At 38.9% G+C, this 21,608-nt stretch overlaps 1 protein-coding gene across 3 annotated transcripts; it reads left to right on the forward strand.

The window, feature by feature from the left end:
* The first annotated feature begins 1,609 nt into the window (after positions 1-1,609).
* On the forward strand, positions 1,610-20,003 carry LOC103705802. 3 transcript variants are annotated; one of them, XR_003385417.2, is made up of 9 exons: positions 1,610-1,854; positions 2,202-3,316; positions 7,802-9,158; positions 9,717-9,996; positions 16,990-17,097; positions 17,209-17,487; positions 18,046-18,103; positions 18,560-18,703; positions 19,256-20,003. XR_003385417.2 is itself a non-coding variant. In XM_008789661.3 (8 exons), the coding sequence occupies exons 2-8, from the start codon at positions 2,242-2,244 to the stop codon at positions 19,442-19,444; spliced, it is 3,432 nt and encodes a 1,143-aa protein (XP_008787883.2). In that variant the 5' UTR covers positions 1,610-1,854; positions 2,202-2,241; the 3' UTR covers positions 19,445-20,003. The 3 variants fall into 3 exon arrangements, 2 of the variants coding, with proteins under 2 accessions (XP_008787883.2, XP_017697946.2); XM_008789661.3 differs by lacking the exon at positions 18,046-18,103; XM_017842457.3 differs by lacking the exon at positions 19,256-20,003 and having other exon boundaries at positions 18,046-18,253; positions 18,560-18,657.
* Positions 20,004-21,608: the final 1,605 nt, after the last annotated feature.

A 21,608-nucleotide genomic window follows, 5' to 3' on the forward strand; every position in this document is an offset into this window, starting at 1 on the left:
GAAACATAAGAAAACGTTGAAGCGAGTAAATTGAGAGAGCGTAGAAGAAGACCGAAAGTGATCCCTTGGCCCTCCTTTGGTTGTTCCTGGAAGCATCACTTTATAGCAAGAACACCATAATATTGAATGAGAACTTTTACACTCCACACAGGCAGCAATAGTGCTCGTGGACAGATGCAAGGCTTCTACCAATTAGTTAAGAACAATAGACTTCATGTTACCAGGAATGTGATGCCAGTTTTAATTTCTTTTTTTCTTGAGGAAAAGTCCTACTATTAGCTTTTCCTGATCACTTACAGCAGCAGGTTTCCATCCATCACAAATTTGAAATTGAATGACTTGTGGCACATATATATTGAACGCATGGTGGTTTACTTTAGGTTTGAGTTACCCGTGATCTTAATATTTTAGGAAGCAAACACAAAATAAAAACTAGAACTAAACAACTCTTTGGGAAGACACAGAAAAATATGGGTCAATCCTTGAAGGCTAGAAGAGATGATAAACAAAGAAATGAGCTAAATAAATAGGAAGAGGAAGGGGATTGGAGTAACTCGAACACTGAAATCCACTTCCTCGTTTAGTTAGAAACTTGATACAAGCAGAGAGGCCACCTGCCAAGAGATTGAGATATGTGGGAACTAAAGAAAAGGTAGCTGGAATCGGATTTCGTATGAAATATATGTTGAGAAGTGTGTATAGCAATCATATAGCATTATTACTTCGATCTGGACTAAATTGATTAAAATTTGTTATTGAATACATAGACATACTATTGATGAATATTTTACATATTCATCAATTAGATACATTTTGCTTCATCTCTTTTGTTATTTCAAAAGGTTGGTCCATGTCTATGGTTGCTGCAACATATGTAGTGACTGCTCTAGGTTGGATTCCATCTACTGTGCAACATATGCACAATATATTTTGTGCTTCCCACATGTAAAACGTGTGTGAGATTTCCATATTTTCTATATATTGGTCAAAATACTGGATACACCAACTTTCCACCATAACATAAATCCATATATTAATGTCTGCCCCATTTGGTTTGAAACCTAGCGGCCAACATTGTGGATACAAGCATCCCATGACAAAAATATGTGCGAGACTCATAGGAGTGTATATTTAGTCCTACATCTGTTATTCGCTAGTAGATCTTGTATACTTATATATAATCAAGAAATTCAAATAATACCTTCCGGTTAGCTATTTTTGGTAAAATTCTAAATTATTAAAAATTGTATCTAAACAGACTCGACCTATAACGTATGTGGAGTAAGAGATACTGCAACACGAATTTATTGGGACTGATCACGGACTAATCATAATACTAGTGATTAAATTTGAATGAATTTGAACTTCTAGCAATATGCTTCTAATGTCTTATGTTTTTAACAAAATCTAGTTTTTAGAAGCAAATTGGGTCCATGCTCATCGAACCAAGAGTAGCATAAAAACCTGCACTTCTGATGGATCTTGATGCAGGATCCTGGATCCATGGAAGCATCAAACGGTCGGAAGAAATCCCCAAAACAAACATATTTACATCCGTAATTTAATATTGCGCAAGTCAATAACCTGAGCACTTTCTTGAATGCTAATATTTCCGGTCTGAGGCTCGGCTCCAGAAAGCGCGAGGCCTAATTCCTAAATCCCAACGGGAAAAAAATGACGTCCTGCTCTCGCCGCCTCGCCCCACCCCTCCCCCTCCTCCTCCTCCGCGTGCTCCGCTCCTAATGGCGGTGGACAGCGTCGCCCACGGCCGCGCGATCATCTCCGCCACCGCCCTCGAAGGTCGCCGAGCCTCGCCCAATCTCCGCCCTGAGGGAAATCCATCTCTCTCGATCCGTAAGCCCTCAATCTCCTCCTCATTCGCTCCGTTCAGAGCCCTTCCTTTTCCTTCAGTTTCTTCCACGATTTCGATCCCCTTAGCTAGGGTTTCGGACCGGCTCCTAGGACTCGCTTGAAGCACCGATGTCGAGGGGAATGGGCGCTCGATTTGCGGCCCCCCGATTCTAGAATCGCCGGTTCTAGGGTTTCTTTCCGAGGAAAGTCAGGTTTTGGATGCTCGGTTTAGGCTTTTCCCGCTCGATTCTGGCTTTTTATTTTTTTTGCCTTTTTTTCTTTAGGTTTTAAGTTGATTTGAGAAGGAATTGGAGCGCGAGAAACAGGTTGTTTTTTTGTTTGATTTGCAGGTGTTTCTGCCTTCTAACATTTGGGTGGATTCTTTGAGAGATGGCGGACTCCGTGGATGTGGTGTTGGAGTTCTTGAGGAAGAACCGGTTTGCGAAGGCTGAGGCTGCTTTGCGAGGGGAGCTTAATAGCCGGCCGGACTTGAATGGGACGCTTCAGAGACACCTTTCTGAGGAGAAAGATGAAGTGGGAGAAGATACTGGAGGAGTTAGTAAAGCGGGACGGCAAGGTACAGGCATGCGGAGTGGAGAGATGTCCAAGGAGTTTATTGTCAAGGAGATTGAAGTAGGTGGCATTGGTAATGGGTCCGAAAGCAAGAAAGGCTCTAGTTCTAATCAGGGCCAAGGCACAACTGATCTGTACCCTTGGAATTTTGGTTCTGCTAATAGTGCTTCCAATTCTATTTCAAGGGCAAGTGGTGCCACTGCCAACAACTTTGCAGAGCTCTTGATATCTGAGGAACCTAGGCATCACCGTGGTTTGTTGGCATTAGAAAAGAGGAATTCTGCTCTAGAAACTGATCCTGACGCGTCTGCAGAGCAAAGAATTTCTTCTATCGGGGGTAAAAGTAAAACTGAGATTGAAGTGAAGCCTGAAGTCAGTCAAATGAGTGTTTCTAAGGCTGAAAATACTTACTCCAAAGACCATTTGCTAGATAGCCTGTGGTTGAAAAGTGAGGAGCCATCAAAGGATTGCTCCATGAAGACAGTTTTTCCATTTCCTGTGGACAATGCCTCATCTAGTTATGATGGTGCTTCAGGCCATGGTAATGATAGAAAAGAGTTAAACAAGAAAGTGGAAAGCAATGATAATATAGAAGTCACAAAGGAACAGCTAGATAATGTGGGTAGGCCATGCTTCTCAGGGAAGTCTCAAGAAAGTACAGAGCAAAAGAATACCAAGAGTTTTGATTTACTGCATATTGGTAAAAACCAAAGGGAGGAGCTACCAAGGCTGCCTCCTGTAAGGCTTAAGTCCGAAGACAAGTTAGTAAATCTTCATTTGGAGGAAAAGGTTGACCATCAGGCATCTGGAACAAAGCTCTCAGGTCCAGACAACACCTTTATGATTGGGTCTTTTCTTGATGTCCCTATTGGGCAAGATATCAACTCTTCAGGTAAAGTAGTAGTTAAGCCATCCGGTAACTATAGTTTAGATTTATTATATATAAAACATAATGTCTATGTTATGATGTTCTTGTGGCACTTAAAAGGATTTATGACCATCCACTTGATTCTCATGACTCTTACCTCTTTTCTCTGCTATTCTTTCTTCTTGTGCGACAATAAAACTAGTTTTATTTTTATGTATACTGCCTTATGCCTATTCCTTTTTGTACTCCCTTATACCTATGTCTTTTTGTACTCTCAAACTATAGGTGGGATCAAGGTTCGCCATACCGACCGTACCGACGTACCGGTGCGGTCTGATATTGGTACGGTACCGGTACCAAACCGAGCCGATCCGGTACCATACCGAAAGTGCCACAGCTCATGGCACTTAGCGTGTGGCTTTAGCCACACGTTGTCTCCCGTGAAGAACACCCCGTACCATGCGCTGTCTCCCATGAAGAACACCTCGTACCGGTGCAAACCAAGCCGGTTCGCACCGGTACAGGCCATGAACCGATTGGGTTGGTCGGAACCGATTTCAATAGCCGTACCGTACTGGTGCCTATCGGCACCCGTACGGTACAGGCTGAACCGACTCGTACCGGTCGGTTTAGCAAACCATGGATGAGATATTATTTCAACATTGAATGCATCATGCATGAATATGTCATGCATTTCAGGACCATATTTAATCTCTCAGTGGCACGTAATTTGTTGGATGGGAATATGTCATGCATTTCAGGACCTTTTATCCAACTTGGTAGAAGCACAATGAGGAGAATCCTGGGTTCAGCTCCATCACACATTTGTAGTTCCCCTTAACTTTGCATGGGAAGACTTCATCTTCTGCCCTTTCAGTAATTGATTCCTAGCAAAAAAGCATTCCATGCTTCAGAATCCATATAGAAAGTTCCTCAAGTTCATCTTTCCCAAGAAATTTGGCACTTCTTATTTGATGCTTTCTCCTATCCGTAGCGTATTAATCACTAGCTGTGTCATGCCAGGACCCACACAGATTGATTATTACATTGCCAATCACTTCGTCAAGTACCTGTTTATAATATTGGATTCAAATTACTTGCTACATGTTGGATGTATGCTACTAAATATTGCAATATAATGATAAAAAGGCTGTTTTGGGTTCAGATTTTGGAAACAAGAGCATACCGGGGGTTTAGGATCAGTTTAGCAAATCAAGGATTGATCTCATGATGGTTAAATTTCTGGGTAATAATTAAATTGTTGACCACATCTAATCAGAATTATTTTTTAGTGTTCGTTTGATTTATAGTACTTATAGATTAAGAATCTAGTAGTAGTTTCGAATAGAAATGAGACTAGAACCTGTGACAGATACCTTAGAGTTCATTTTTTTATATAGTATCAAAATCTTTATCACTACATTCCCTCTTTCTATGCTCTCTCCTGAAGAAATCAAAGAGGTTGCTAGATGTAGGCTTTGGTGTCACAAAGAAACAAGGAAAATGAGCCTTTTAAATCATAGCTAAAAGCTTCTTAAGTTCCTACTAGGAGTCTGAAGCACTTAAAATCCAATATCCTCTAGTTGAATGTACAAAAGTAATTGAATTGGACAAGCCAGTCAACTACATTGCAGGGTTCATTAAGATGGGGCGAGGGTCAATGTGGACCTGTGCATTGAAAGGACTGGTGCTCTCTAGGTAATCTGGTATATAGTTGAAAATTTAAGTGAGCAGTTTTAAGTCAATAATCCTGAAGCAGGTAAATTACATGTTAATGCATTCTAGAAAATAAAACACATCCTTGATTGCTGGACATCTTAAAAGTAGGAGTTTTTCTTCTTGGAATAATTGGGATCCTCCAAGTGGAATCAGATATCACTAAATAGTTGAACTGCTGAATGTCCTCTTCATATACTCTGCAATCTGCATATAGCTAATCTCACCGAAAGTCCTATAACTCTAGAAGGAATTTTGATGCCTTTTTCTCGCCTTAGAGGTCCTTCATTTTTCTCTTTCCATCCCCTTCTTTTTTATCTTTAGGTCTTCTGCTTAGCATCTCTGAAAATTTACGCTGTTTCTCTTTTGCATTTTTTGTAGATAAGTAGTTTGTATGATTGTTGTCTCTTACATGCATCACTGTAGACGCGTGAGCAGTTACTTTTCTAGTGTTTCTTGGATTTCACTATCGTATTGTTGCATCTAAATGAAATAGAAACAGTCCTCAGTCTTTCCATGAACCAAGCTGCATTATAATCATCACCTGAGTGTTCTTGGAAAGCCAGGTTATTTGATTTGCAAATATTTAAGTATCATATGAGTGCAATTTTCCTCTTAGGGCAGTAATTGATCACCTGATCAAATTAAAGGACCAATTTATCAGATCCGAGAAGATTCTAAATTAGCTGGTGAGTTGTAGATCCACATTAGGAAGTCAGCATTATTACCAGGATCCAAAAAAAGCAAAGGGATGGTGTGGCATTTGATTCAGAGTTCCCATTTAAGTTTTAGGCCCTATGAACGTGACAGAACTTATGGGAAACTTGGTTCAGCCATATTGTTTAAAGGTCCTGGACTCCAAGCCTCATCTAGGTACTTTCTTCTATATAATTGGAATTCTGTTGTGAGTCATCAGAGTTCTCATGTGGCTTCTTGAGGTGCACTTGGCTTACTGTGTAATTATTGATTTTCATGCTGGCTTTAATTAATAATGTAGGTGTCTCTTTTTTATATTATTTTCTACGAGAAATATAATACCAAGTCATCAAGAATCATCCGTCCCTTCTTTTTTTTTGTGAAATTATGACAAAATAAAGGAAGAGGAATTTTCTGCTATCTTTTTTCAGTTTATTCTTCAGAAAGGATGATGATAAATCATCACATGACCAAATCATCTATTAGTTTTGGGACCTACAATGCATCCAATAGGTGTTGAAGCCTTTGCTGATCCCATCTTTCCTTGAAACCTCTGATGCATCCGAATAGGCATATGGCCAGACAATCAGATCAGATGGATGTGCTACTAGTTAACAACGCATATTCTCTAATGACCAAGTAAGACACAATTAAGGGCATATGTGCTTGACAGGAAAGAGAGACAGAAAGGCATTTAGAATTAAGTGGATTGAGACATGGGTTTCGATGCAGTACTGTCTCCCATTTCAAGAATTCTATAATCCCCATCTTTCTATTTTTTTTAGACAAAATTAGGACCTGTATTCTCCCTCCTCATTTTTATGGTATAGAAAGAAGCGTCAAAGAAGTGTTGTACTCCTTTTCTTATTCATCAAAGTGTTGTTTAATGCTCTTTTGGCACAAGAATTGGGGTCAGCAGTAAAGGTGTCTTGCCGGCTCAGGTGACTTGGTTGAGCAAAAGAAACATCTAACCATAGAGCAATAGTTGGGACCTCCTTAAAGGGGCCTGTGCAAATCTATTTAAAAGAAAGTTGTTATTGGGGTGAAGACAGATTCGTTTCATGTAGAAGAATTTATCATTCTCTGAAAATAAAGATTGTTAGTTAGAAGATAACGGTTATTCAAAAGTGGTGGAATTGATTGAAATTGTTGTTATCATGAAATTTTTAAGGATGGTTTTCTTTCAAGGTGAGATGAAGGGTCCTTTAAAGTAGAGGATTAGCAAATTGGGTTGGATAAGTGTTCAGCATTGATGAAGTGTTGGCCTCAGGTAGAGAGCAGATGATTTATATTGTTCAATAACGGACATGATTCAGCAAAGATGATATTGTTTTTTTTCCTGATCATTTTGATCATGGAAAGACCACTAGTCTTGTATGCACATCTATTTTTATTAGTGCAACTGGCCAATTGTAAGGCTATTCTGGATATCGTTGCAGCATGTTCTTACACATTCTAATATCATTTGTGGAATTCAGGTTCAATCTTTTGAGTTATGTAAGTCATTTGACTTGTGATAGAACTTTTAAGAGGTGTCATGAATTTTAGTGGTTCTATTGTCCATTGGATCATTAAGAAATGGCCTAATGATTTCTCTTGTTCTTTGAGTGTATGAGTTAGCCATAGCATCAGGATTTTTAGTCAGTGTTCTTTTTTATTTACTTTTGAGCAGTCCTGCTCTTAAAGGCTAAATGTGATCACAAATAGACAAAGCAACCTCTGCCTCCCTCTCCAAAAAAAGGAAGCCTCACTCCTCTCTTATGCTTTCCCTTGTTGTTTTTGACTCCAAACCCTGGGAGGTTATCCTGCCTTTTAACCTTCTCTTGAAATTGTTTTCTCAAGAAGTCCAGTAGGGTTTGCTTCTTTATGTAACATGGTGATTGAGCCTGTATAATTGTGTGTTCGACTAGAATATATGCCCATTCTGCACTCTGTCAAGAATATTTTCAAGCTTTTCCTTGTTGATCTTTAGTTAGAGAATAAGTGGTTCTGTGTCTGCTGTCACATTTCTTTTATGGTATATCATCAGTTTATGCATTTATTTTGTTATTTATATTATAGTTTTGCTTCAAGCTCACAAATTCAGTGTGGCAACAGGTGGGAAACGAACAATTGGAAGCAGCTGGCTATCTGTAAGTCAAGGAATTGCTGAGGATGCTTCTGACTTGGTATCTGGTTTTGCTACTGTTGGTGACGACTCAGTTGATTACCTAAATGAGTATTGGGATTCTGATGAATATGATGATGATGATGATGTTGGGTACATGCGACAGCCTATTGAAGATGAATCCTGGTTTCTAGCACACGAGATTGATTATCCAAGTGACAATGAAAAGGGAGCAGGTCATGGGAGTGTTCCTGATCAGCACGAGCGTGTTCCAAGAAAGGATGAGGATGATGAGCATTCTTTTGCTGAAGAGGATTCATACTTATCAGGGGAGCAGTATTTACATTCAAAAAACATTGAACAAGTTGCTGGTTCAGAGGGACCAATGGGACTGAGAATGTCTGAAATGTATGGAAGAAGAGATGAAAATGATTTGATAGCTCAGTATGATGGGCAACTGATGGACGTTGAAGAGCTAAATTTGATGCGTGCAGAACCTGTTTGGCAGGGCTTTGTTACCCAGGGTAATGAACTTGTTAGGTTAGAAAATGGGAAAGTCCTCAATGAGTCTGAACGGGGTTATCCTGATGATCCTTCTATTGAAGATGATCAGCATGGTTCAGTTAGGTCAATTGGCTTGGGCATGAACAGTGATGCTGCTGAAATTGGCAGTGAAGTCCGTGAAAGCTTGGTCGGAGGAAGTAGCGTGGGGGACATAGAATACATTCATGTACATGATGCTGGTATAAGTGGCAGACGGCTCTCTCAATATGATACAGACAAGAGCTACTTGAATAGTTCTAAGAAGGATAAAGTAAGGGGAAATAAACAGGATCCAGATAACTTTATTTTGGCTTCCGGAAAGGGTAGTCGCCTGCCAGATGTGAGTTATATTGATGGTGGGTTTTCTTTTCCACCACCTACAAGAACTGGAGATGTGTTGGAGGCTGATTCTGGTAAGTCCTTATGGTCAACCAGGGGTAATACTGTTGTCGATGATGATGCTGGCGAATGTGCAAATGGCGTGGTTACAGAGGATATGCTTGCCACATGGAGGCGAAGAAGCAACAATTCTACTCCTCTAAGGAACCTCAGAGACGAGAAAACTTCTGATCCTGTTAGATCATCAAGAAATTCAACTGCATCATCAACCTCAAATTACGCTTATGCTGAAAGAGAGGATATTAATGGACAAGAGTACAAAGCAAATGATGCTAGAGAAGAAGACCCTGGGACAACGCTTGAGGATGAAGAAGCTGCTGCATTGCAGGAGCAAGTAAGACAGATAACAGCTCAGGAGGAGGAATTTGAAATCTTCAATCTTAAGATTGTGCATAGAAAAAACAGGCATGTTTAACCTCGTATTCTGCTTAGACCATGCCATATTCTAACTTGATTAAAGATTATATTTGCTGTTTTCATTAATGCCAGTTTACTTTAGGGCCAGTTTTGGTTGCCTGACCATCCCCTATGAGATATATTGCATTTTAAGTAGGAGTTACAAAGTGGGAATAGGCCATTGCTCCCCCAATCCTGAGTTTTTAGGTATACTGGAGTCCATCTAAAAGGTGATTTGGGTATCCCATAATTCTTGGGATTGCCGAATCAGTGGGCTTCTGCGAACCCCCATCCTCAGCCCCCCTCTCAAGAAAAAGGGAAAAAAGAAAAAGAAAATCATCCTCCTGCCTCTCTTTACACCTTGCCAAGATATCACAAGCTTGTTATCTATCCAAACAGGCCTCTACTGCTAATGCTATCTGGAATTTGTGCCGAGGACAACCCATTTATTTCTTTTTTTTCTTTTGTTTTCAGAAAATAGTTTATTCTTATTTTCTTTTCTGAATATTCTTTTTCTTCCTTTTGGTCTAACCCTGTTTTTGTTCCTGCTTGACTACAATTTATCAGAACTGGCTTCGAAGAAGATAAAAATTTCCATGTTGTTCTAAATTCAGTAATTGCTGGACGTTATCATGTTACTGAATACCTAGGATCAGCAGCATTCAGCAAAGCTATTCAGGCACATGACTTGCATACAGGCATGGATGTTTGCGTGAAAATTATAAAGAATAACAAAGATTTTTTTGATCAGAGCCTTGATGAAATTAAGCTTCTGAAATTTGTTAGCAAGAATGATCCTGCTGACAAGTATCACATCTTGCGCTTGTATGATTATTTCTATTACCGGGTGAGTATTCTTTTTTTAAAAAAAATGTTCTGGTACATATATTTGTGCTTATCTCACTTAATATTTCTGGCGTAATGAGTCTCCTTTATCAAATGAAACTAAGTTCCATCTGTTTGTTAATTTGTCATTATTATACAATACTTAGTTATGCTCCACAAAATTCTGAAAAGAGGCATTTAGTAGGGATTTATTCTTAGGATGTTCTTTTGTTAAGTTGTATAACTTCATTTGTTTTACATGTTGTCAAATTTAGGTTGTATTACTTGGATATTGATGTCATTCTGACTCGTTTTGTTTATTTATGTTATATTGTAACCCAGTGATGATGGGCTGTGGCCATGCCTGGGTCTTCTAGGATGTTGTCTTTATTAGTTTATTATCTTAAGATGAAACACCACTGTCTCCCTTCTATCTTGTTGTAGACATTTGGTCTTATTTTACATGGGAAGCCCATCTCTTGCCTAAAGTTTCCATGGTTGCTAATTCTGCACCAACCCATAGAGGGTTAACATCATCTTATATGGTCATGAAAGTTGTGAGAATTTGATGGGTCATGCTTTGATTTGTAAAGCTGAACCCATGTCGATGGAAGCCTGTCTGGTCAAAGTTTATTGAGGTCATCTAGGCCAGTCTTACATTATTAAAATCTTTAGTGGTATGGTCTGCTAGTAAATAAATGAAAAGTGGGTAGAAAGATATAGATATAATTTCTTTAGATGTATCACTGTGTGTTTTAGTCAATGAATTGGTACACTACATTACAGGGAGATACCAAGAGGCACCAAGCATATGCTTATTATATGCATTATTGTAGCAAGATATGGTCAATTGATTTTATAGTTCAATGCATGTTTTCAGAGTTATCAAAGTATCCTTGCTGCAATACATCTTAAGTGATCTGCACCTTTAGTTTAACTTTATTTTAGCTATTAATTGCCTCTTATGGTGAGCGAATAATCATTTTTCCTTGCTTGTCACTTTTATTGCACTATCAGCAATTTTATACTTCTGTTCATCATGTCTTGAAACTTGATCTTTCACATAAATGCATTTGGATCTTAAATCCATTTTTTCCTTTTATTTCTTTTGTTATGTTCATTGCTTTGTACTTGACATAATTTATCATCATAGTTCATAGACAAGCAACAACATATATAAAAGTATAAAAATACCAACTAGAGACCGATAGCTTCGAGATAAACAACTAAGGTTTGTCGTACCGGTTGAGTCCGGTGCGTATGACCATACCATAGTGGTACCGAATTAGTACGTGGTACGAGGGGTGTACCGACATTCGGTAATGCTGAACCGGCCTCCATACCAAATGTACCAATACTGTAATAGGATGGTATCGGTATAGGGTCCGGTATCGAGACGACGTCAACAAAGATAGCACTGGGCACTTTCTGGAACTCATTTGCAAAAGCAATATGCTTTATGACTTTAAGAAAATTGTTTTGGTTTTCTTAACAATATCCAGTTATCTACTGAAATAATTTCAGCTTGCTAAAATGATATATACATCATGATATTTTCAAAGTCTTGATCATATATACCACCATGCCAAGGTTTAGAATATGTGGATAGTGGAAATATTGGTTCAGGCATCATAATATGATGTACGATGCCATGCCATGTGTCAAAAACCGGTAAAACATACAGATGAGATACTTTATAATCCAGTCTAGTTTGTCAAAAGTTGTTTGAAAGTGATAAGTAAACATGCTTTAAGCATGTAAACTTCTTCTTTGACTCATTTGAACATTCCAGAGTTTTGAATGAGGTTGAGAAAAGTATATTGGTCTTGGTGGGCATGATTGTTTAACACAACGATCATCGAACCAACTCGAACCAGGCTGTTCGGCCTATATGGAACCGAACTGATACCAAGTCGGGTCAGTTCAGCAATATGGGTCAATTATAAAAGTTCTCCCTTCCACCTATCTCTCCGCCGAAGAGTCGCCTCCCCCCCCCCCCCCTCTTCAATGCCGCAACATTGTCAACCGAAAAGCCACCCCTCCCTCGCTCTCTCCCTCCCTCCCTCTATCCGTCGGATGCTTGTCTCTTGCTCTCTCTCCCCTCTCTTTGATGTCATGATGTCGGCGGCCGGTAAGCCTCCCCTCTCTCTCTCCCTCCCTCTTCCTTCCCACTCCTTCCTCTCTCTCTCTCTCTTCTTCCTCCCTCTCCTTCTCCCTCTCCCTCCCAATGGATTGGTACGCCTTGGCTCAGTATGGTATGTACCAGTACTGTACCCAACTGGTCATGGCCAATACGAGCCTCTACACATATAATGAACTATACATATTACCATATACAGATGTTGAGATTGACATGTTCAACGCAGTTGCATTATCTATAAGTAGAGAAACATTAAAGTACATGCGTAAGATAAAGTGCATATTTCTACTGCTTGTGGTTGATGAATGGTAAAGCTATTTGACACCGAGTCATATTTGACTCACATTAAAACCTTGCTCTGTGGTTGATTCATAAAGAATTCTTATGAGTTGATTCTACTTAGATTATTTTATGAGGTATTATAAAACTGTTAGACCTTGATCTTGAGTACTCTAGTTAGGGCTGATATGTCATCATGCTTGGAACAAGCCATCATGGCTTAGGCCCAACACAAGATGTTTTGAACATGCCCAGGTCAAGCTCGAGGAACAATTAAATTCTTGCGTTAGGGTAGGGCCTAGCCTCAAACTTGGGAAGTTCTACCCAATCAATTAGTCGGGGCTTGGATATAAGGCAAATCTGTAGGCATTGCAAGAGGGACCAATAGGGGTTACTGGGATTGGTGTGGGCCGGTTGCATGGTGGGGTTAGGGGCTATGGTGTGACAGGATGGTCAAGACCCTATGAAGGTGGAGTAGGATAAAGAGGAGAGAAGAGGAGTTGATGACAAGAGAAAGCAGAAATTGATAAAGTCGGGCTGAGACGGGACTAAGGCTAGCCATGAACATAATCTAGACCTAACAATTTGAACCCAGCTCGAGCAAGAGCCCAAATATAAGTAGCTTAAGCATAGCATAATTGCCCTAGGGTTGACCCAATCCCTTTCATAGACTAGATTTAGTGGTTGCCAGATAATGAGTCTTACTTGAAACCAAGGTTTGCCATATCGGTCTGTATCGTACTGTACTGATACCGAACCGATATATGATACCATACTGTACCAACACCCAGTACGCCGAACCTTACCATATTGTACCATATATCAAAACTGCAATAGGATGGTACTAATACGGGTTTGGTACCAAGACAGCGAACCTTGCTTGAAACTTTATCCTCTAAAAAGCATTGCAAGAATTATATCATCAACATGCAAAGGAGGGACCTGAGATTGAATAAGCCCCAACAAACTTCATGCTTAATGCGTTAAGGAAATTGTGTGCTGCTGCTAAAAGACAAGGGAGAGAGTGGAGATGACAAAATAAGAAGGAACTAGACTCTTACAGTTGATTTTTGTCCAAACCACATAGTTGTGAAACTTTTTATACTCGTACATTCTCTCCTTCCAAATTTCTCGCAAAAAACATATGAGATGACACCTCCTGTTTTCTTTCTTCTAGTCTGTTGCTGAGTGCAAAATCCCCAATTTATGCAAAGATGGGATTGCATTGGCAAGTATCTTGCACCACATGAACCATGAGGTATAATTATGCAATAGTAAATGTGGAACGGTTTTGTGCCCTTTGTACATTGCATTTGCTTTTGCAAGAGATTCCTCTTCTTGCAAGATTTTTGTAGGCAAGAATTTTTCCAAGCACAATTGTTGGAGCAAAACCTTAAGCTTTGGGCAAAACTGAGACACCACATGTTTCAACAACTGGCCCTAATACAAATGAGGCAACTGATTAGTTATGGATAGTTAATTGTTTGCTTATCACAGAATCATAGAATATGATATCACAGTGAGCATCATCAATTTTATGATTCAAAATGGCAAAGTGGTCACAAATTTCACCACATTGTCATTCAAGTGTCTCTTGAACAATGATTCCATGTGCCCCCAAGGTTGACCTCTAGCTAATGTTTCCTTTTTATTACATCCTAATTAATAGCCATCATAGGGCACCCAGAAGTTACAAACACCTTTGCAAGCATCCTATCACCTATTCCTCTGAATTTTTCTACCTAGGAGTATAATGCCTTCCTAAAGCTCTGAATGTCTATGATGTCGTTTTAGCACCTGAAAGAAGCACTTGGCCATCATACATCTGGTCATCTCTCTCATTGGTCAATCATTATGAGAAGAACCTTTCCACATTGTTGATTCTCATTGATTTTATACTTTAGAGACTTATCTCAAGTCTCTGACATGCTTTGCTCCTAAACCTTTTTGCCTTTTCAGGCAGCAACAATTTTCCAAATGATCAACAAAGACTGTTCTGATTATGCCTTTTCCTCCAATATGTGAGGAATGCCTCTGGCATTCGGCTAGCTGCAAATATTTTGAATGCCTAACAAATTGGCACCTTACATGCATGAGCATCAGAAGAAACGATGCCTTGATGAGCATAGTCTTCTCTCTTTACAGTATTCTACCTGTCCTACTTACAAAAGTAAGACTTAATACGATAGCATCCACATCATGAGCTTTTAACTCTCCCAGTTCTTGGCATACGGCCTAGGTATCTAAGATAATAAGCAATTATTCCACTTTCCACTTTTAGAAGCAGGCAACTTTTTTCCATTTTCTTAATATTAGTATTAGCTTCATGCATTGTATTTCGTGTCAATGTTTACCCTCTGTTGTTAAGAAAGTGAATTTCACTATCTTCTCCAGATAATTTCTTGCAGTTAAAAATATTGTTAGATATTGGAATGAATAATTAAGCCCCATCTCTGCCATCTTTTGCTGCCAATAAAACTGTCATCTTCTGATTTGCAAAGCCTATTAAGTAAATTAAAGAGGGGAAATGAGATGCTCTTAGCACTAAATGGATCTGCAAAGTTAGCAATGATGGCGGTTGTTTCCGTCAAGTATTCAAATTTTGAGGATCGGTATCATATCGATGCCTGCCTGGTACGATAAAAACCTTGATATGGGATTGATGCAGGGGCGGTATGCCTCAATATGTCTCAGCATAAATGAGCAAAAAAGTTATAAAAAAAAACATGCAGCGAGTGGTCGAGTTGGTATAAGGTTGATATGACCCAATATGGTGCGCTATGGGTCTGGTTCTCCCTGCTGCTTCTGGCACCTATTTACTGGCTCATGGCTGGTACGGTCTGACCTGTGTGGGGCTTGTGTGCACAATGTTTCAGTCCTTGGTGTCAACCAAGCAATGCATCCAACTTCAAACTCACAGACCTACTATGTACCATGGGTAGTTCATCATATGCTTGACCAAACTCCACCGTACAAAGAAACCTGGGCCTTCACTCCTTCATTTTACATTACTACACTCGGTAGTGGTGGGAAATATTCTAGTAATCTTGCTCTTATGGCAACAGTCTGCTTCTCAAAAACAATATTTTCAATTCTGATCTTCATTTTTACACCAGTGTTTTAGAGATTTCTGAAAAACCCTACACTAGCAAAAGTTACTTGAATTGACATCATCACAACCTCTTTCTTAGCAACCAAAAGCATGAAAACTGATGATTACTTTTTTTCTTTGAGAATATATACTATTGTCTGATGATGTTCATGAAAAGTTATGATGTTCTTTTATCTCTTCATATTTTACTCGCAACTTGCAAGGACATGTCAGGTTAAATGAAGGAAGCTCATTCTGTCTAGAACTTTTTGGCCCTGTTTTCAGAATAATCCTTTGCCTCCTCATTATCTCGTCACTCATTTGCAATGATTTTGATCTTATCCTCCCAGTATCATTTTTCTGCAATTCTTATACCCTACTGTTGACACGCAAATCATAATCCATGCATACAAGCATGATTCCCTTCCCGAGATCATTTCATGTATTCCAACTTCGGAGTAACTTATGTCACAGGAATAATTGAAAGGTTAGATTCTAATTGATATAATCAATGCATAATCTCTATAAAATATTTTCTGTGTCTTATTATAAATATGGTGAATTAAAATTTTTGCTAGTTGCAATACATTATGGTGATTATTAAGCTTCCCGACTCTAAACTGAAAAATGTTGGCTGAACCTCCAAAATTAAATCCCAACAGTTGCTTGCATTTAAGGCCGCACAGCTTAGCTGAAAATTGGAAGTATTACTCGAGCGCAAAAGCACCCTATGCTCCTTTTTGACTTTCCGGGTTTCATTTCAGAATATTAATAAACTCTGGAATTTTTCTCTGGTCTAATGGACTCTTCGTAAATTCCATGCTTTCCTCTGATAAAATTCATATTGTGATTCTAGATTAAACGCTGACATTTCTGTAATCAATTCTAGGAAAGCAGGATAATCATCACTGATTAAATACCTGACTTCTCCCTAACCTAAATACTCGAGTTCTCCCTGTGAAATTTGATCTTCTGTCTTTCTGATCTGTGCCAATATTTCACTTTACTAACATCTGATTTGCTGATTCTATGAATCATCAGCAGGTGATCTTAAGCTGTGAAATGACATTTCTTCTACTCCTTTTTTAACTTTTTTCGTGTATGTTGAAGTCGGTTTAACATTGCGCTTCCTTTTTGCATATTGCAGTTTAGAATAACTTTGATTGCTAACATGTTTGATTATCTTAAGATCCCATAGCTCATTCTCACTGTCAAGGTTGTGCATGCTTAAAGTTGGAAATGTCTTTGTAATTTAAATATATCTCTTTCTAGGAGCCTCCTCACTCTCTCTCTAATCTACTCTGAATTTGAAGTTCGTTTATATGGACAGTGTAGCCTCCATCTCCACTTCTCCATTAAAATATGCTTATGAATTTGGTGTTGCCTTTGAAGTATTTCTAGTTGAATGGCCAATACTTTGATTCAAGTTATCAAAAGTCAGCGTGCTATTTGTTTTATGTCTTCCTTGGCTATTGTTGTTTAGCTGATTCTCTTGATTTTTGCAGGAACACTTACTGATAGTTTGTGAACTTCTCAAGGCAAACTTGTATGAATTCCACAAGTTTAACAGAGAATCTGGAGGGGAGGTTTATTTTACAATGCCAAGATTGCAGGTTGTATGCCACAAGTTTATTGCTTTAACCTTGAAATTCATTATTTACGTTTTTATTTCTCATTGCATGTACTAATACTCTTTTAAATATTGAAAATATTTTTGCGTGCAGTCAATAACTATCCAATGCCTGGAGGCACTTCAGTTTTTACATGGTCTTGGTCTTATTCATTGTGACTTGAAGCCTGAGAATATATTGGTGAAGAGCTATAGTAGGTGTGAAGTAAAGGTCATTGACCTTGGTAGTAGTTGCTTCGAAACGGATCATTTATGTTCTTATGTACAGTCACGATCCTATCGTGCACCTGAGGTTATTCTGGGCCTCCCTTATGATAAAAAGATAGATATATGGTCACTTGGATGCATTCTGGCTGAACTCTGCACAGGAAATGTAAGTTTCTAGGTTTGTTTACTTTCAGTTTTGTATATAACAAATATTCTATTTGATTGTGCACTGTATAGGTCAAAAAATATATGTAAACTTTAAATGTGCCATTTTCATATTCTGTCCCATCACTTCTTCATAGTTTGGGGCAAGGATTCAAGACCCAGGACCGTCCCTCCATTATCCTAGCATCCCGATCGACATGCCTTGGGACATCCCCCGTCCCAAGTATTGGGATGGGGCAGGGCAGTGGCATGTTCTGTTCTATGGGAAAACCGGGACAGCCCTATCCCACAGGATTCTAAACTTTAGTTAACATGAATGTTGCCTTTCTCTTTTAACCTTTCTTAAGATATTAAGAATAAGATATTGGTTTTGAGTAAAAAGTTACACATCTTGACTTACCCTGTTGTAGCCCACTTTTGAGGAAGAAAATGAACTTCTTGGTATGTATGGAATTTTAGCGACCTTTTGTTATCTATCTCTACTTGCTGTAAGAATTCACTCAGTTGAATTTTGCTGCATTTCTGTCTCCTGAAACAATTAACCCTGTGCCTCATGCAGGGAATTTACAACTGGCTTACCATGAACTACTACTATATCATGGTTTTAATAGCATACTGTACGTATTCCATGGAAGCTCTTGCCTATGCAAAATTAAGGAATTTTGTCAGGAAGGAGTGGTCTCTTTTGCTGATGTTTCTTATGGTGCTGGTGACTTTGACAGTTTTTGCTTTTTAAAGAAGAGGTCTAAAAGGGTGGTCTTTCTGATGTAACCTCATTTAAAGCTCTCTTTTTCTCAATCCAGCTACCTCTTTGAATGTTCTTGTTCATCTTTTTCAAAATTATACTTTCCATAGAAATCCCACTTTGAATTGCTCTCAGAGAGCTGAATAGAAAATCCTAGCCACATAATGACCTATATGGTAAAGAAGATTCTCTAAATTTGTTAACCAAAAGAATTATTTGAAAAAATCTTGATCATATCAGACTTATTTATGTTTGTTCTCTTAGTAAACATATTTATAAATTAATTGTAACTGCAGGTAAAAGGAATTAATTATTCATTTTTTGACAGGTTCTCTTCCAAAATGATTCTCCAGCAACATTACTTGCACGTGTGATGGGAATCATAAGCCCTATTGACCAGGACATGCTTGCAAAGGGGCGAGATACATACAAATATTTCACAAAAAACCACATGTTATACGAAAAGAATCAGGTTTGAGTTCTTTCTTAATAGGTGATCTCTTCATGTACTGAGAATGAACTGTTGCAAGTTATTTTCTTCAAGTGCATCATCTGATTTGCTGCAACAATAGTGAATTAAAAGTAATAGTTTTACTACCTGAATAAGTCATTATTAAACTTCAAAGTAGCCTATTTCTTTGTTGTATATACAGTTTCCAAAGACAAAATACCAGGAGCATCTCTTCCAACAATCTTCATATAATTTCCTTGTCAAATTGTTTTGACATCACATGGTATATCTAGGGCTCTAGAAATGGCAAATTGTTTTGGCATCACATGGAGTTGTATAGTTTCTTCTTAAAATGGACTAGTGTCGTCGATGAAGTTATTTGCATCTTGGGTGGAGCAAATTGTCCATCTTTGTGTTGTTTCAGAAGTGGCCATCATTTTATAGAAGCTTTGATGGCTTCCACTTTTGTCAGTATGCATATCAGTCACATCAGGAATCTCACTTTATGAATAAAATTCTCTGTCCTGTTTCATGATATCATCTAACCATAGAGCTGTTTCGACTCCTTTTCAGGAAATCAATAGGCTAGAGTATTTGATTCCAAAAAAGACATCGCTGCGACATCGGCTGCGTATGGGTGATCAAGGTTTTGTTGATTTTGTTGCTTATCTTCTTGAAATAAACCCAAGGAAGCGTCCATCGGCATCTGAAGCATTGAAGCATCCATGGCTCTCTTTTCCTTATGAACCAATATCCTCGTGAACCGTCTTCACTGATGAATGCATTATGCTGCTGGAGAATGTTTTTGTCTGCCTCATCAGCGCATGCTAAATTATGACATTAAGATTGCAGACCTGTCAGATTCTACCAGGACTGGATAAGCATATCGAAGCAGCAACAGCTGCCTCAAGAAAAAGCTCAGGGTCTTATCTTCTCATGGGTTTGCTGCTTCGAAGGTTGTTTGATCACATTGACAGCAGGTGCCGACAGTCCTCTTGGTGCTGCAGAGCTGTGTTGTAGTCTAACTTTTGTTTGTTGTAACCAGAATGTAATTGGGCATGCACTGATTTGTGTCTTCACCTGGATAAGGACTGTCCTGTTGTATATGATGTGATTATTATTTGAGGCCTTTCAGTGTTGGCTGTGCCCCGGTTCTGACTTGTGTTTCTTTAGAGGTCTTGTTAACAGTTTTTTTTTTGGGGGAATATTGGCCCGAAAAAAAGAATCAAAAGTTGAGTGTACTATCATCCGGTTCAACATTTTTAACTGCAACCATCATGGAATTAGCAGTGAGCGTTATAATGTCTGACGTGAGTTTTCCACATCTCAGCTTATTCAGTAGCGTTGGATCTTTTTTTGGGAAGTTGTGTGGGTTGTTATTTAAAGTCCTAAACTTTTGAATTGTGTGGGTGCATATTTAATGGAACAATATCTAATGAAATTCCTTAAAGCCACTTGATCGTCGTTATGCTCATCTTTGGCCCAACATCTCCACTTTTGTTTCTTTTTTATTCGGTCGAAGGGATATACTTGTATGAATATGCTCATGGGAGTCACCATACAAAAATTCCAAAATACGAGAAGGGAAAATAGAGAAAATCTTCTAGAGCAACTCACCTGCCGCACAATTCGTGTCCTGAGCCATGACAAAAGAACCAAAACTGATCTTGAATCCCTCTTAAGCACAATATGTGATGTCCACAAGAACCTTCTGGTGTAGCTTAGCCCTTCTCCAACATGTAACTCGGCCATGGAACAAAAGCCATGCTTGAGGAAGCTAGGGGGTGGTGGCTCCCAGGAAAAGATAATCATACGGTGAAATGCAGAATCTGCAGGAGGTGAGCCTGCCAGAAAGGATCATTTGGAGAAGCAAAGGATGGGGAATTTAGGTTGGCCAAAGATTCAAAAAAACTGAGGAAAACGTGGAGAACGGACGAAACTTATGGAGGAGATAAAAGGATAAAAATTAAATTTTTATCTATTTGTTCTTCAGAGAATGAACCAACGCCTTCCGAGTTGGGACAACAAAAACCGCTTCTGTTCTTTCGTTTTAATTTAACCCTAACCCTCGTCTCCTGTAACACTCACCCTCCCCGCGAAGGCAACTCCGCTACAGAGCTTAATGTACACGTGAGCATATATATATAGACTAGAGAGAGAGAGAGAGAGAGAGAGAGCGAGTACATCGTCCAAAGGGCGTGTCTCCTCCTTTCTAAATCAAAACCACTTTCAGTAATAATTAATAAAACTGCACCTAAAGTCCCCTCAGTTTCCCGCCCAAATCAACAAGCAATGAATTGAAACAGAACACGATCACACTAATAAAAGAACTAACGAAAGAGATAAGCTATGCGATCAAGAACACCATCGCACAGAGAAAAAGAAAAGAAGACGAAAAAGAGAGAGAATCCGAGGACTCGATGCAAACCTGACACGGTTCTTGATTCATTCAACCTTCTCCTTTGTTTTTCTTTTGGAACAGCCACCGACAAAAAGAAATGGGCCGTCCCAATTCCCATTTCGTGCAACGAAGAGATCACAGAAACAAAACAGAAAGCAAAGAGAAGATCTTGCGAAAAACTCTCAAGCAAAATAATTTTATACCACGATGATAATATTGATGATGCATATATCCAACCATAATTGTTCAAGTATTTAATTAAAGTCTCTCCATAAATAAACTCGGAGTCTTCTAGCTCATGCCTTCGGAAAAGCCATAAAATCGATGGATATTATATACCTAAAAATAGACTAGGCAAGGGATCCTTATAGTATAACCAAAACATCTTCGGCGTCTTTCAATCAAAGAAACTACCTTATGTATAACTATAAATCATGGATAGTTACCTAACAACCAAGATTAGCCAACTAAACTATGTATGTGGACCACATAGAGACTTATCTAACATTCTTCCACTTGGCCCAT

Source organism: Phoenix dactylifera, chromosome 15 (genome assembly GCF_009389715.1).
Source record: "Phoenix dactylifera cultivar Barhee BC4 chromosome 15, palm_55x_up_171113_PBpolish2nd_filt_p, whole genome shotgun sequence".
NCBI lineage: Eukaryota > Viridiplantae > Streptophyta > Magnoliopsida > Arecales > Arecaceae > Phoenix > Phoenix dactylifera.

Coding starts and splice junctions, on each gene's coding strand:
- LOC103705802 (XM_008789661.3), top strand. CDS start 2,242: ATGGCGGACTCCGTGGATGTGGTGTTGGAGTTCTTGAGGAAGAACCGG. Junction 3,317..7,801: donor GCAAGATATCAACTCTTCAG/GTAAAGTAGTAG, acceptor GTGTGGCAACAG/GTGGGAAACGAACAATTGGA. Junction 9,997..16,989: donor ATGATTATTTCTATTACCGG/GTGAGTATTCTT, acceptor TGATTTTTGCAG/GAACACTTACTGATAGTTTG.